Source organism: Poecilia reticulata, linkage group LG3 (assembly GCF_000633615.1).
Source record: "Poecilia reticulata strain Guanapo linkage group LG3, Guppy_female_1.0+MT, whole genome shotgun sequence".
Taxonomy (NCBI): Eukaryota; Metazoa; Chordata; class Actinopteri; order Cyprinodontiformes; family Poeciliidae; genus Poecilia; species Poecilia reticulata.
Genome location: NC_024333.1, coordinates 25,364,949 through 25,380,850, shown reverse-complemented (window position 1 = coordinate 25,380,850; position 15,902 = coordinate 25,364,949). Strand labels below are relative to the sequence as shown.

Here is a 15,902-nt window from a genome sequence, read left to right as displayed (position 1 = left end):
TTATTATTATTATTATTATTATTATTATTATTATTATTATTATTATTATTATTATTATTTCTGGAAACTTGCTTTTTCAAATGTGAAGTTATGAAAAGCTTGCATACTTCAGCAGTTATATTAAGAGGGCCGTATTAGGATACATTTTTGCTGTGCCCATGTAAATTGTTATGTTTGTGTTGCTGGAACACAATGCGTTATGTTAAATAATGGATTAAATTTGAACTTCCACACTATCAAATATGAAAGCTTAAAAACTAAAATGATAAACAAACAAAGAACACTGTGATATTGACTTTAATGTGGGRAAATGAGAGACTGCCATAATGTGTCCTGTTTGTTTTGTTTCCAGCTGATATGCAGAGAGCTTTGAAGTGTGGATTGGCACAGCAGGGTGCTAGCTTCTGCAAAGGAAGGATGCTAAATGTTAAGGGATCAGGGGGACATGAGATAGTCTCTTACCAATAAAGACTGAAAAAGGTTGAAGAAAAAAAAAAAAAAGCAAATCCAGTGATAAGGTACATCTRTTCCAGCGAATTTATGAGCCTTTAACGCTTATTTCCCTCCATGCTGGATAAGTGGCTCCCTTTCTGCAGAGAATCTTAGAACTTCAAAGCAGATTTGCTTTGGATAATGCAAATGATCAGAATACGCTGGTTCCAGCCTCCTCAAGAACATGAAAAGGAAGAGTGGGAAAGAGAAAATTAAAACTAATTGCTGTGGCTGCCTTTTATGTGTGGAAAGAAGGGCAGAAATAAAATACTTCAATTATTGTCAAGTTCATACGATTAGGAAATAAGCTGACAAAGTGCTAAATTTCAGTATTTCTGACCCAGTGGCCGTTTACATTAAATGTTCCTTTGAGCTGCCACTTGGTTCTTGCTTATATCTGACGAAATTATAATTAACAGGATTAAATTCAGCCTATAATCCTCATGCTGATACTGGTGAGACAGGCTACTTCTAAATMTGTTTTGGAGTATGGATTGTATTTTCTGATTCAATCATATGATGAATTTGTTGAAACTCTCTTGACTTTGTGACTGAATAACTGTTTGCTCAGAGATTAAAAGACAACCTAATTTGTATTTAAAGGTGWCCTATGCTTCCTTAAACAAGTTAGGATAGGTATATAGGCTATACAAAATATATTCACGAAATTTGTTGCACCAAATCTTTCTTAAAGAATGAGATTTTAGTCTGCTCAGTCCTGCCTATTTTGAGCTTTTTTCAGAATTAACTGTTTTGGGCCACTTGCCACTTTAAATACAAAAGAATTGCTCCTTGCCACGCCTTCCCAACTCAATGTTCACTCTCGCATGTGAATATAACTGCAAACAGATGTGCAATTATACAGCCGTACATCTTTGAAAAGCAGAAGGAGAGCCTTCTGCACAACCAACAAGAATGAAGCAAGTGCTTTCTGAATGGTTAGTGAACAACAAAATTCTTGTCTTTTCCAGCAGGCGTTGAACAGTGCATACAGTGGAAAAAACAGGTGATCAAACGTGCTGGGGCTCATCTTGGGTTGCTAAGTGACGGACGGAGCTCAGCTTGGGTTGCTAGGTCATAGCCTGGGCTTTGGTTTGCTAGGTAATGGGCAGAACCTGCTGATTTGTGACGTTACATCCGGGAGGTTTTTGAAACGGATCATTATCCGAACACCAAAAAACATGAACCTATTGCCAAAAATCGGCTGGGTGTTTTATTTTTTAAGTACCTGGCCTATTTTTAGAAGCAGTATAAACCCAAATGGCAGTACAAAAAAGAGCAAAAAGTGAATTTTGCATAATACRTCCCCTTTATAATCTAAAAGGACAAATGAGGAAACGGATCAGTATTTTTGCTGTTGCTTTTTTCTTTTGTTATTCTTGAGGTAAGTTACTTTGTATTTTAAACTCCTAATAGACGAGGTTTATTCCATTGATACAGTAGACTTTACTTCCTGTTCATGCTCGCACTGAAAGTCGCTATTCAAATTCGCTATTCAAATTCGCTATTAGTCAGCTGTTTTCCTTAGCACTTTAAGTGAATAATGGCTAACATTTTAATAGTGTTTTAAAATAAGCATTGCGGTATTGTGAACWGCTGGATGTTATGTGAATGTTAAGAAGTGTTTATGAGRGCTTCATGTACAGAAAAAAGGCATTCATCTAAGAYTTMCCTGCATTTACATTTTTAATACCCATCAAAATTTCTTTTCAACARAAAAARGTTTTTATTTAACCRGGAAGATTGGTAAAATTTTGCATTTACAGCTGCAAGTGTTCTGAGGTATGTCCTACCAAGCAAACTAATGTTTCATCCCTCCCCACCCMGTTAACTGAACGTCCTGTGTAAAAATTAATCAGGTGTCAAACCTTCATATGAATCAAAATTCAAACTATACGAATAACTCTTTGAATTTGAATGTGAAATAAAATTTCCTGTATAGTAATTTCAAAGAAATCTGCTTTTGCTTTGCTATTTCACACATACTTCATTCCTCAAGCTCTGAGGTAATCCCCTTTAACTGAACAAATGTGGCATTTAATAGGATATTCATGGAAAAAGAAATCTATACTCCGGGGATATAATGTGCTACTAAACTTTTCTTATTTCACATTATAAAGCAAAAGCTGCTGTCCAACTTCTTCAAAATCAGAGCCTGTCGTGTGGACTTTAAGAAACTGACTCCAGACCTTTAGAGATAGCAAATGAATAAAACAAGGCTTCAAAAAGTTGCATTGGTTTTTAGCAGATCATTGGAGCTCTTTCTTTTTTGCAACATCAAAGGCAGCTATGGCTCTTTGATGTGGCAGCATGCTGTTTAAGGTACAGACTGAATGGAGAGATGTCAAGCTGCAAGGTGCCTCTGTAGTTTATGCTGAGTGCTGCAGAGAGCTGCAGATGAAAGGAGCAAACAGAGTTTGATAATGAATGTCCAACAAGTAGGACCCATCTCAGACAGTGCACGCTCAGCGGGGCGCCCCAGCTAACCTTGAGCGSAGCACCCCAAACCTTGGGCAGACGCTGGAGACCAGACTCCTTCAACTTGGCATGCTTCAGCAGAAAGAGAGGCCCTCAGATGTGAGCTTTAATCTTCCTGTCAATTAAATGCTGATTGACACACGCACAGTTACACACGCGCACGGTTACTCGGGCTGACCGACCTTATTAAACAGCCTGCTCTTAAAGAGACGCCATCCATTTCAACAGCTAAGTACCGCTCTCTATTTGGCTCCGACAAGCTTTTTCTAATTATACAGCAATCCTTTCCATGTTTGAGTCACTTTGTGGCTTCATCCTGTGCATTTTCTACGGTACTCCTGGATCCTCTTACAGTTAATGTCGTCATTAATCTATTGAGCTAATCCTCTTTTATTTGTTCACCCATTAGCTTTGGGGAATCTGGGATAACTGCCCTCTTTTCGCTGTATATCCTGCAGCTTTTTTACTTGAAACCATTGATAAAATGAGACATGGCTTATAAGGGCAAACTTATTTTCTCCATATAATTTTACAGAGAATAGAAYTTATTTTTCATKTTCAATGAATATCTGGAAAAATAAAATGTTACAATGAAGGTATATCTTCATTGCAGTGTTATTGCAACTCAAAATCCTTAAAAAACATGGGTCCTAAYATGCTTTAGGCATAGAGGAGGAATCATTTATAAATCTTGTTACACAAAACAACCTAGCGTCATTTTTACAGATGTCCGCATGTCATAGTTTTTACCAAAACTGGAGTAAAACGTATCTAATCTCCTTTATTCCCTGTAATGTGGAGACACTCCATCTCTCTCAAAGAGGGAGAAAAAGATCTGCAAAGTTGCTGCCTGAGATAATGTTTGGGATCCAGATGTTCATTGGGTAAATCCAGCATCACTTCTCACATGCCACACTTTATTACTGACTGCCAAACGTTGAAATGAAAGGATTCATGGTTTTTCCCTGTGTTATACCATTTCATAATGCATAATCTATGAATATCTATGGTGGGATTTCTTTCAGTGGGTTAACTTTATGGATTGTTACTGAYATCTGGCGATAGTTTCATGTTAATTGCACCTTTAGAATTGTATTTATTTAGAAAAGCACTGATGCATTCAATACTTATCTTACTCACTAACTACAATATTATTATATCTGTAATTTCATAAACACTATTTTACCTTTGTCTGACTTTGTCTATGACTTTTGGCTGCATCTATGTATTGGCATCTGCACACAGATTAGAGCAGGGGGCGCTGTGATTGACGGAGTATGATAAGTMAGGAYGTAAGGACGCTGCTGCAATCTGTATCCTAAAAAGTACATAAAAGACATAAGRYATTTGATAAGATCATTGGTTCTTTCTCAAAATACTTTTAAATCTTTAACTTTGACTCTGATCTGCTGCAAGATAATTATTTAATCTGCTGCAACAACTGTTTATATTTCAGTCTATGGAAAATTTATTTTTTCAACCATCCTGTATTTATTTWTTTTTTATTTCTTCTACATTCATACTTTTGCAAAATTAACACATTTTTGTTGTACGTCATCATTTTGTGATTAGCGCCACGTCCAGCTTAACACTGTGTAGCACCAACTGGAAATAAACAAACACTTAGCATGTAAATAAGACATTTTGCCACAGAGAAAATATATTATATATTATTATGTTAATTATTCACACACAAAAAAAATTGGTTTCAAATGAGTCCTTCATCAATCTGTATTAAAACCAGAAGATGTTTTTAAAACCAATTTACTCTAAAATATTTGGACCCTGTATACAGTATGAGTAAGACCTGTTGAGTTGTGATAAGTACTTGCATGATTTAGACTTTGTTATGTAACTGCGTGGGCAGCATTGCCAAAAAATAAGCGTGCAGGTTTATWTGCAAGGTTATACTGACAAAKAATATAGAGGTAGTTCTGATCACACTATTAGGAAAATACAGTATAYAATTGTCCAATCTTATACTCACATTATGCTTAGAAATCCCTAAAAACCTACTTGAAAAGTTCAAGATGTTCAGTACTTGGCCATATTTTTAGTGCACRACACAAAGGTGAGCTGAATCTGAAGCAGTCAGGACTTGCATGCCTTTTCCATGAGCTGGAAACTGATAAAGAGATTCATCTTTGGCTTTGTCCAGAAACACTGAACATTATCACAAGTTACAGTCCTTAAAGAACASATATCCTCAGATATCATAATTACAATTTATCCGATTCCAAATCTGTTCATTAATGACAGATGAGGGCAATTCAAATGCAGAAACCCACATTTTCTGAGCTTTTCCACAAATTCTTCAGAATCCAKRCAAGGAAAATTCTGATATTCTTTTTAAGATTATTTATTTATTTACCAAGTGTCAGTTTTTATTCCTCAAATTGCCTCTGGACCCCCTTCTGTCATTCGAATGACACAATTCCACGTTAAAGGTTTGTRTAGTAAACCTGACAGAAAGCACTCAGCATTACACTCCCTTAGGTGGAGTCGGCTGTTTCTCAGACACAAAGAAGAAAAGAAGCTGCTCTTTGAAAGATTGTGTTTGATTACTCCTGTCCATGTGTGTGTGTGAGGATTCCCCCCACCCTAACAGAACATAACAGAGGCGAATAATAAACTGATCTCGGTACTCTACAGGGAGCTGCAAAGACCACAAAGAATAAATCAGTGTTTTTCCTGAGTCTTTTTTTGTCCTGACAGTAAACAGTGAACATTTCCTGATGTTACAACCCCAAGCTTCGTTGTGTTTTAAAGGGATTCTACATGATAGGCCAATATATGGCGTTCACATCTTTTTTTTTTCTTTTTTTTTACAATTAAATATGTATTCAAACAACCTTATTGTTTTGAATACCCTAAATAAAAGACATCCACAACTCAATGATGTGTTGAATGTCTTGCACTTCAAAAGTCTGGCCTTTGTGGAATCGGGGCAAGAAGAAGGTCATTGTTTGAAATAAACCTTGAAAAATATGGAATAAGGTGTTTTGGTCASATGAAACCAAAAATAAACTATATGCCCTATTGGCAAACCACTGTTTGTGGYGGGAAAGCAACACAACACAACCCACTCTCTGGGTGAAACATGTTGGTGGGAGAATCATACTGCTTCCATTAGCAGAAACGAGATGTTGATGGGACGGTTGAAGGAGATAAATTAACAGWCCAATAAACCATCATGTAGGTGATTTTTTTTGGCAGAGACAGTTGACCTCTTTTCCCCTTTCCGCTTTGTAAATGTGTACATTGCGTTGATCAATGGGGAAAAAAAAGAGAAACTAAGGTTTGTGTTTTCAGCGTAACAAGTTGTGGAAAGGTCTAGTTATCTTGCAGTGCTTCGTAAACAGAGCAATGTGAATTGAAGTCTCTGTTTCCTCATCACTGTCATCACTGTTGGTGTTTTTGTGACGACATTTTACTCAAACATGCTTAATTTAGTCATCTTAGCATAAATTAAACTATTTCTTTTATAGTGTTTGCAGGATCTACCACATCATGTGAACCCAGTCTGAATGTGTATGTACAAACAGGCAGAAAGGAAATCACATAATTGAAAATAGAAACAAGGAAATGTAAAAAGAGGAATTAACAATAAAAGCTCCCAAGATTCTGAGTGTTTTCTTCTTATGCAACACTTCCATCATGTGGCCCCAACTCTAAACTACAACTAGTGTGTATCTCAGACATTCAGTCTGCTCATTTTCTATTTTGGACAAATGTAAACATCTAGTGTTTCCCCTTCAGCTCCTCCTAAATTACTTCACGATAATTGTGCTGCAATTACAGTGAACATCTGCAAGAGGATACTAAAATGTCACTACATTGTAACAAAGGGCTTTACCAGGTGGCAAACTTCCTCTAAATATTACGTAGTACTACCTTCTAAAATCATTAGACAAATGGCATAATCGTGTTGCCTTTCCAGTGAATCTGGCTGTTTCAGGGGGTGTTTTAGGGGATATTTTAGATGCTGTGTTTCGCTTGTAACCAGTAGTTACTTTTGTTCCACTTGACAGACATGGCATCAGAGTCTGTTTCGCTTTCACATGTGGAATGAGGAAGGGGCAGGTCTTAAGCTCTTAAATGTATCTGCCTAAATAACAGATGGAGTGAAAAGAGGTCAGTTGTTGAGACCTTACAGTGAGTACTATTCCGTTTTTACCAGCTTCGTTGTGTTTTTAAAGTCTTGAAAGGCAAATTTTGTTCATTTCTTGTTAAGAGTTTTGTATATTTGTATGATAAAATCGAATGGGATGCAGCCAGTGTGTGTCCCAACAAAACAGAACAAAAAAAACCCGTTCTTGTTTGTGTGTGAAAGTCATCTGATGGGAAAGTAAATCTTTAAGGAGAAATTCTCGGTGTAGATTGAAACCACARTTATGCTTGCTGCGACAGGATGTGACTCCAGAGGCAGCAGAGGATCAAACTGACTGCCACAGGCATGGGAGCTGACATTATGAAGGCATGCTTGCCCCAGGAACTTATACTGAAACGACGTGCAGAAATTCTCCAYGCCCTCTGCAGCAGCGGGTCTGCCGAACATCTAGAAAGGGTCATGGACATGCTGCTCGCCCAAGGGGAGCTCGGATGGGAGGACTGCCAGAATGTACTGGTACCAGGAAGGGCTCTGTACAGCAACGCAAGGCAACTGCTCGACTTGGTTTATACAAAAGGTGCAGACAGCTGTGAGCTCTTCTTCTGTGCAGTCAAACAGGTCTTGCCAGAAGCTCTGGGAGATGTGTTCTTCTTGTCAGGATGTCATTCCACTTTAGATTACACAGAAAAGCCTCAGAGAACGTCCACTGAGGAACTCTTGAGTCAAAGGCCGGACCTCGTCCTCAAGCTCCAAGGCTGTATTGATGGTGCTCTGAGAGCGCTTGTTGAATCAGGCCACTTTTCCTCCACAGACTGTGATGGAATTCAGCTGCCTATTTACACGCCCTCTCAACAGGTATAGTGAGAAAACACAGCAGTCTGAAAATATGTGCTATGAAAAATTATTTGTATTATTTGCTCTCTTTTTTTGGTTAATCTTACATGTTTCATATTATCAAACAAAAATTTCAATGAAAAATCATATTATGATTTWATTTATTAAGGGAAAAAAYCTGTCCAAACCAAACCAACCTACAAATAAAGTAACCAACCCTTCTTGTTAATCTTGAGTTAAMTAAAATGAAAACAGTGTGATTGACTTCTATTGTTGTTTAATAGATTTATTTCAAATGCTCAGTGACTCCAGCTAATTACCGTGAGAGTTAGTATCTCCARAAAAGGAAAACATGAAAAGTAATGAAGCACCCTAAGAGTGGCAGACCCTCYCAACACCACAGCACATTGGTGTTGGGAGAGTAGAGAGTAGAKGGGTCACAAAAGAACCAAGAACACAATCGAAAGCATCATAGGTCTCATTTTAACTAAGGTCAAAAGGAAAGAGCACGAGTCTGAGGACAGTTCCAAAGCAAAAGCCACAGCTTGTCAAAATGAAAGCCAAGGCTTAAATTTTGCATTTGTCACAAAAGATATGATTATCCCCAACACTTTGGGAAAATTWGACTTTTGAGTGACAAGACAAAAGTGGCAGCTTTTGGACAGTATGGGTCCTTCTACATCAGGTGTAAAAGAATGACAGTATTTCAGAAAGAGAACATCTTCTACTGTCTGAAGTGGTGGTGGTGTGGGGCTGAGGTGCTGCTGCAGGCCAAGGCCTATGAAATATGAAAAATTAATAAACTGTCTTGTCTGACCTGCCAGCAATAACACTTTTCTTGTCTACATCTATGGCTAAAATACATCAACACATGCATTCAAAAAATACCTATTACTGTTATGATGTACATATGTGCMTGTCCCTTTTGCAGTAAATCTCAAACTGGTATCTGGAATTGGTATTTCCTTCAAAATTTTAGAGATATGACGTGTGACCTAAATGAATCAAAGATCACTAAAAGTGATTCTTGGCTCACTTTCAAAGGATATTTTTGTACATTTCACCATGTGACCATCTTTCTATTTTAAAGTGTTCACATGACACCTCAGAAACGTWTGTGGTTTTATCTATTTAAGTCAAAKTCTTCCCCAAATGTTAAGCTGTTTCTGTTGTTTTCACAGGCAAGACGTCTACTTGACCTTGTCAGATCCAAAGGAGAGTCGGCGTCGTTGGYAGTCCTGCAGTTTGTTCAGCAAAGTCTAGAATCTGAATCAAGCCTGGAGCAGACAAACCCAAACCTAACTAAAGGTATGTTGACTACAGTGGTTAGATTTTCAGGTGTGGTTCCTTTTTAAAAATGTGTCAATAAAGTATTGTAAAGAAAATAACTCAATAAAATGGTAGCAGAGATAGTTTGAGTAACTTTATGGACTTTACAGTTCAATACATAAAGAAATCAGGTGAAATGTGAAGCAACTAATGGTCCACTCATATTGCTTCAATCTGTTTCTATTAGTGAAATAATGTACTGCGACAAAACACTTCATCAGATCCCATAACATGTGAGCAGAAATTAAAGTCATTGCTCCTGAGTGCATTTGTAAACTACAATCTGACCTTTTGTGTAATTGTTGGCGTTTTTGCTTCCATCTTGCAGATTGGTCTTTGAGCTTATGTCAGTTCAGAATGTTCCCTGCAGAAAATGAAACTCTTATCAGTACAAATACAAAACTCACTGGGGTTTACTATGTTTCTCATTTTGTGCATCTCTCCTTCTTTTCCCTCAGAATTTGTGAAATACCAGAAGAAATTGAGAAGCTCTGTGTCGGCACAGTCACGCTTCCTTAGTACTTATGGAGGGACCAGCCACATGCCCTTAGACGACATCTACACTGAAGTCCAGATGGAGCTACCAAACAACAGTGCTAATAACTACAAATCTATGGGATTCGAGGAAATAATTGGACCTGTGGGGACGGTTAATGATGATGCAGACACAGTGCTGGCATCCGGGGAAGCAGGAAGTGGAAAGAGCACCTGGCTTCAGAGGCTACACCTTGTCTGGGCTCAAGAGAAGGCCCTTCAGGACTTTCTCCTCCTGTTTCCATTCAGCTGTCGCAGGTTGAACTCGGAGCAAAGGGATCTGTCAGTACAAGAGCTGCTGTTTCAACACTGCTGTTGGCCGGACAGGGGGCAGGAGGAGATCTTCCAGTTCATTCTGGACCACCCTCATCTTGTCCTTTTCACCTTTGATGGTCTAGATGAGCTCAAACAAAGCTTTGCGGACGAACAAAGGATTTGCTGCCCCAGCCAGCGTGCACCTGTTCATGTACTATTATTTAACTTAATCCAGGGTTCTCTTATGAAAGGAGTGAGAAAGGTTGTCACCAGTCGTCCAGAGGCGGTGGGTCCTGCTTTGAAGAAGCACTTACACAAAGAGATCCATCTGAAAGGCTTTTCCCCATCTGGCATTGACTGCTTTGTGAGAAAACATCACAGTGATCCAAATGAGGCTGCCAAAGTCTTAGAATCACTACAGGCAAACACAGCTTTGCTTGGACTCTGCCACAGTCCAGTCCTCTGTTGGATAGTCTCACAGTGCCACAAGGAGCTGCTTGGATGTGGAGAGGGAAGCCTGCAAACAATCACTGATGTTTACCTGATGATCTTACAACATTTTTTCCAGCACCACAGCACCGTTAAGAGTCCCATGGGAGTGAATTGGGTGCAGGAGAACCTTGGGACAGTCTTGCATCTTGGACAGCTTGCCTTTGAGGGGATATCAAACTCCAGTTATATCTTTTCAGTCACAGACATGGAGACATGCGGTGTTACTGAATCAGATATCTGCATGGGCTTTCTCATTCAAAGCAAGGATATGTCCCTGGCCAACAGTAAATGCTATGAGTTCCTACATATTACATTGCAATGCTTCTTAGCTGCTCTCTTTGCCATTTTGTCAAGAAACACTGGTTGCTCAGCTATCTCTAAACTCTTTGAGCTGCAGGAAATGAAGAAGAAGAGGCTTAGAGGAACATGCTTTGGAGCTTGTCTGAATTCAACTAATACACCGAACATTGCTGAGGAACATTCTACATGGCCAGAAACACCAAATCTGCAGATCACAGCCACCTTTGTGTCTGGACTTCTGTCCCATCGCTATCAAAAGCTCTGGTTTCAGTGCTGCTCTAGTGTTCTGATGGAGAAGAAGACTAAACATGCAGAAAAATGTCTTTCAAAAGGCATGCAGCAACATTTCAGGTCAATTCCTCAACCTGTGCAGGGAGAGAAGAAGAGCATGCATGCAATGCCAGAATTTGTTTGGCTCATCAAGTGCATCTATGAAATGCAGAATAGCAGACTTGCTAAAGACGCCATGAGTAAGCTAGAGGCTGAGCACCTGAAACTGACATACTGTAACATCGGCCCTGTGGAATGCACTGCACTTGCTTATGTGCTCCAACACCTAAAGAATCCTGTTGGCATCCAGCTGGACAACAATTCAGTTGGCGACGTTGGAGTGGAGCAGCTTCTACCCTGCATGCACATTTGTAGCTCTCTATAGTGAGTCCAATGTTTAATTTTTCTTAACTTAAAAGGTTTGATTATTTAATCAAACAGGGTCAATCTCAGCCGTTTTTTTCTTTTTTTTTTTTTTTTTACTTATTCAGATATTTATTTCAATTACTTGAAATTATTGGGGATGGAAAGAGGGTGTGATTAAAATCAACCCACCAATATTAAGCTTTTGATTCACCTTGAGAGGTAGTTGAGGCTCATAAGGAGTGTGACGTTGTTTAAGGATAAGTAAAACAGAACAGCGCAATGATGTGATTTATTAAATGGCAAAAAATACAAGCTGTAAAAAAAAAGTCTAATTACAGCTGAGGTTGCCAAAATTTGCCCTATACATGCTGTAAAATTCTGGCACCCACAAAATTTACTGTTTTTATACTGTAAAATGCTGTGAACCACAGCTGCTGGTACTTTACTGTAAATTAGAGACACTATTTTTTTTTAAGTGCAGTGTTCAGCCAACAGTGAAATAACTTATACATACCTTCATAAGGAGACTTGTGGTTTTGTGTTTACTGTGAAAAAAAATCCATGACAAAGCCAAGCGGCTTGTAGAATTGGCCCTATTCCAAAAGTGGAAATTAGACATCAAGAATCTAAAATATCTCAAACATAAACTTTGTTACTGTAGTTTAAGTAGATTATGTGTTATTATTAAGCAATATTTTGATTTCAGGTTGTGATGAAGACTGCATGAAACAAGTACAATGCACCATACATGAGCCATATTTAATGAAAATAACGATTTGAAGTAAAATTGTATTACAATGAAATTTTATAAAATAGCAAGCCTTTGCCTGTTTATAAAATTCTCAACCTTTTGTTGCTTTAGATGGCCAAAATTTGCTCTGTAATTGCTCATGTTCTCACTAGTTATTGTCAGTAGAAATTGATTTTTCAAACTGAGACTGTTCTATCTTTTTTCTGTTATCACACTAGTTTTCCTTTTTGACCATATCGGTCAGTTTATTAAGTTTATTGAAGTTTGATTGTTTGAACTAAGACAGTAAACAAATGCAACATATTAATGTAAGCTTTCATAGTTAACATAGATGCATGTTGTTTGCCTAACAGCCTCAGGAATAACAACATTACAGACGAGGGCATCCGCAAACTGATCGACAAAGTCATCCACCTTCAAAACTTCCAAAAAATTGCGTAAGTATATCAAGAACAGTTACCAACTTAAATATAAATCTAAAAGTGAAATGTTATCAGTTTGTATAATCACTTTGTTTATTTTGTCCAGTCTTTTCAACAACAGGCTAACTGATGCTTGCACAAAGCATTTTTCTTGCCTGCTAAAGACCAGACAAAATTTCCTGTCCTTAAGGTCAGCTCATGCCATCATCAAAAGTGAAACCAGACCACAGATTAAATTTGCAGTATTCACAATGTCTGTGTAATGTGATAGAATAATGACAGTATATTTTGTCTTTCAGGCTAGGTAACAATAACATTACAGCAAAAGGAGCAAAGCAGCTGGCAGAGGGACTGAAATTCAACCATTCGCTGCAGTTTTTAGGGTAAGAAAATGCTTGTGCAAAGTGTCATGCATTCTGTTTTTCAGTTATTATAAGGTACTTAAGAGTATTTCTTTGTATTCAAAGGCTATGGGGCAATAAGATAGGCGATGAAGGAGCAGAGGCCCTTGCAAATGCTTTACAGAATAGCGAGTCCATTGTGTGGCTCAGGTAATATTTGCTTCAAACATTCATAAACACTTTGTAAGCTCTAACAGTTCATTGTATTTCCACTTGCTTTTTCCAAAATAAAAGAATACAAAAACTAACAGTACAATAATGCTCTGGCAGTCTTGTAGGCAATGGTGTTGGAAGTGCAGGGGCTTGTGCCATGTCTAACATCATCAGGAACAGCACATCACTGGAGGATCTCTGGTAAGTCTTAGCAAAATGTTTTGATCCATTTAACAAGTGCAGAGGTCATATGCATGAGCTAACTGTCTGGTTTGCTATTTTGGCAAATTGTGCAGCAGTGCTTAAATGACTGTGCATTGTTATTTCCTTTAAAAGGTTGACTGAGAACTGCATAACCAGAACAGGGGTGGAGTCTCTGACTCAAGCCTTAAAACACAATCATCATGTCAAGTCAGTATGGTAGGTGATGCAAAACCATACRCATACACACAGTCTTGCAATACCGCTTYAACAACAGGCTAACTGTTGCTTGCACAGAGCATTTTGTTGCATTACAACCACAGGTTYGAATCTACTAAATTCTACTGAATATTTGCTGGTCTTCCTTCACATCAATTTTAACTTGTATAGAAGTTTGCTTTACAGTGTGCAAGCTGAAATATTTTTAATGATGAAGCAGGTAATTTTAGACATTTTCCACAAAGCACTTTTTCTAGGTCTAGCACTGATTTGGGGCAAGAAGGCTTGATTTTATCATCTGCATTCTGAACTGAAAATATGAAATCTCATTATCCGAGAGTGTTTGTGTGCAAAAATATACAGCCAACATGTTTTGTACAGCCCATAGACATATCCTATCCAGTGTCACTAAGTGCATTATGATGCTGGRATAGAATGGGGACATTAACAAACTGTTCTCACAAAATTAGGATAGTAAAATTATCCCAAATGTCGTGGAATGCTAACAAGTTGAAGGTTGAGACCACAGGTTGGTTGTGATGCAAAAGTCAAAAACACCAGCCTTTTTTTTTCTTTCAATCACCTGACATAACATCATGCTTTTTGATGATGAATACTTTCAGTTTATTCCTTTTCTTTCCAGGTTGAAAAATAATGACCTCACTTCAGCAGAGATTGAAGAAATGCAGCAGACTGAGTCACGGCTTGTTTTCTGATTTGGTGTGATGTCATTCAGAAGTTATGTTTTGGAATATTCCCATTATTGTCATATAATTGTTGATGGGTTCATGTGTACAGCATGTATCATAATTTGTACAGTGTGCAAAGTGAAATGTTTTTAATGACTTTTTATTCTAATTTATTTTTATTTTAGTGTTTTTGTTTTTACTGTTGCAACTTGATGTCAGTGTCATTTTGTGCCTAATGTGCAATAACTATAAAGATTTTTATATTCAACTCTTTTGTGTCATAACTCAGTCATAACTCATTGAAAATCCCAGAACTAAAAATAGATCAAAAGGGTTTTTTTTTTTTTTTTTTTTTAGAAAATGAGGAACCTGGTTAAACAAAGAACCAAGCTATTGGTGTTTCAACTGTATGTGTATTTTTTCCTGTAATAGGTCAGTTTGAGAGATTTAATATTTCCTATCAACTGCTAATGATTTAACAAAATTYTAATTCTCAATGGTGTAAAATATAATCTTTTATATTGGCATAGTTTCATGCATGGCACGGAAACTATGCCACGCTGATCTTTGTAAATCCTTGTCACTGGATGAAAAGCAGCTAGTAAAATCACATTCATGCCTTCACAACTATTATTTGGTTCAGATATGATTACAGTCTTATGGAGGCCAGAAGGAGGAGCTGGCCGTTTTGTCGGGGTCTGGGSTGGGTTACCCTACCGTGGTGTCAGTTCTCGGACCTGGGAGTATAGTTTATCTTTCAAGTCAGCTAGATTTCCCCTTCCCCCTGAATATCTCAGGCCCCCACCAAATGTGGGGCCTATTTCCTTCTGTAACACTCCCTGTGAGTGGCTGGTGCCACTACCCACTGGGACATTGGTGGTTCTTGGCGTCTGGGGATGGGTGTTCAGGTGTGTGCTGGTTCTCTCCTAGTAGCTACTTGGTGGGCCTGGGCTCCCTGACTTTATTGGACCACTGCTGCAGGGCACGCCAGTTGTCTGGGTCCCAGCTAAATCTTCTGCAAGGGGTGGTCACTGCAATTTCCAAGTCTTTCAAGAATTTTTGAATTAGATTTAGGTCTGAACTTTGATTACGCAATTTTAGCAAATAAATATACTTCGATTTTAATCCTCTACTGAAGCTCCAGCTGTATGTTTAATTGTGTTGGAAGGGAATCTTCTGCAGGGGTCTTAAATATTTTGTTGTCTCTAACAGGGTGTTACATTGTCCTGATTACCCTGTATGTATTCCCGTCCACCTTGTCWKCAACTCTAATAACCAGCTTCTATATACATCCCCACAGAATGAGGTTGCCACCACCATATCACACTGGGCATAGTGTGTTCCAGGTGGTCAACCAAGCCATTTTGATACTGCTTTATGCATGTGTCTAATTTGATTTTGATAGAGTGACTCAGAAAATCTGTAACATCTTGAATTCACTGTGAATTCACTCCTGTTGGGGTGAGAAAATAAGGAATTATGGCAAAATACTGGGAATGTATTAATAATAAAATAAATATTAAGTAAACCCAAATTATTGTTTGCAAAGTTTGAAGACCTGCTTTATGACAATGTAGCCAATTTAATTAAGATTTAAAGATTTAT

At 38.1% G+C, this 15,902-nt stretch overlaps 1 protein-coding gene across 1 annotated transcript; it reads left to right on the top strand.

The window, feature by feature from the left end:
• Positions 1 to 7,063: 7,063 nt before the first annotated feature.
• On the top strand, positions 7,064 to 14,544 carry nod2 (nucleotide-binding oligomerization domain containing 2). The gene is made up of 11 exons (XM_008405555.2): positions 7,064 to 7,125; positions 7,381 to 7,936; positions 9,097 to 9,223; positions 9,703 to 11,479; positions 12,566 to 12,649; positions 12,741 to 12,824; positions 12,934 to 13,017; positions 13,102 to 13,185; positions 13,306 to 13,389; positions 13,525 to 13,608; positions 14,252 to 14,544. The coding sequence occupies exons 2-11, from the start codon at positions 7,427 to 7,429 to the stop codon at positions 14,322 to 14,324; spliced, it is 2,991 nt and encodes a 996-aa protein (XP_008403777.1). The 5' UTR covers positions 7,064 to 7,125; positions 7,381 to 7,426; the 3' UTR covers positions 14,325 to 14,544.
• The last annotated feature ends 1,358 nt before the right edge of the window (positions 14,545 to 15,902 follow it).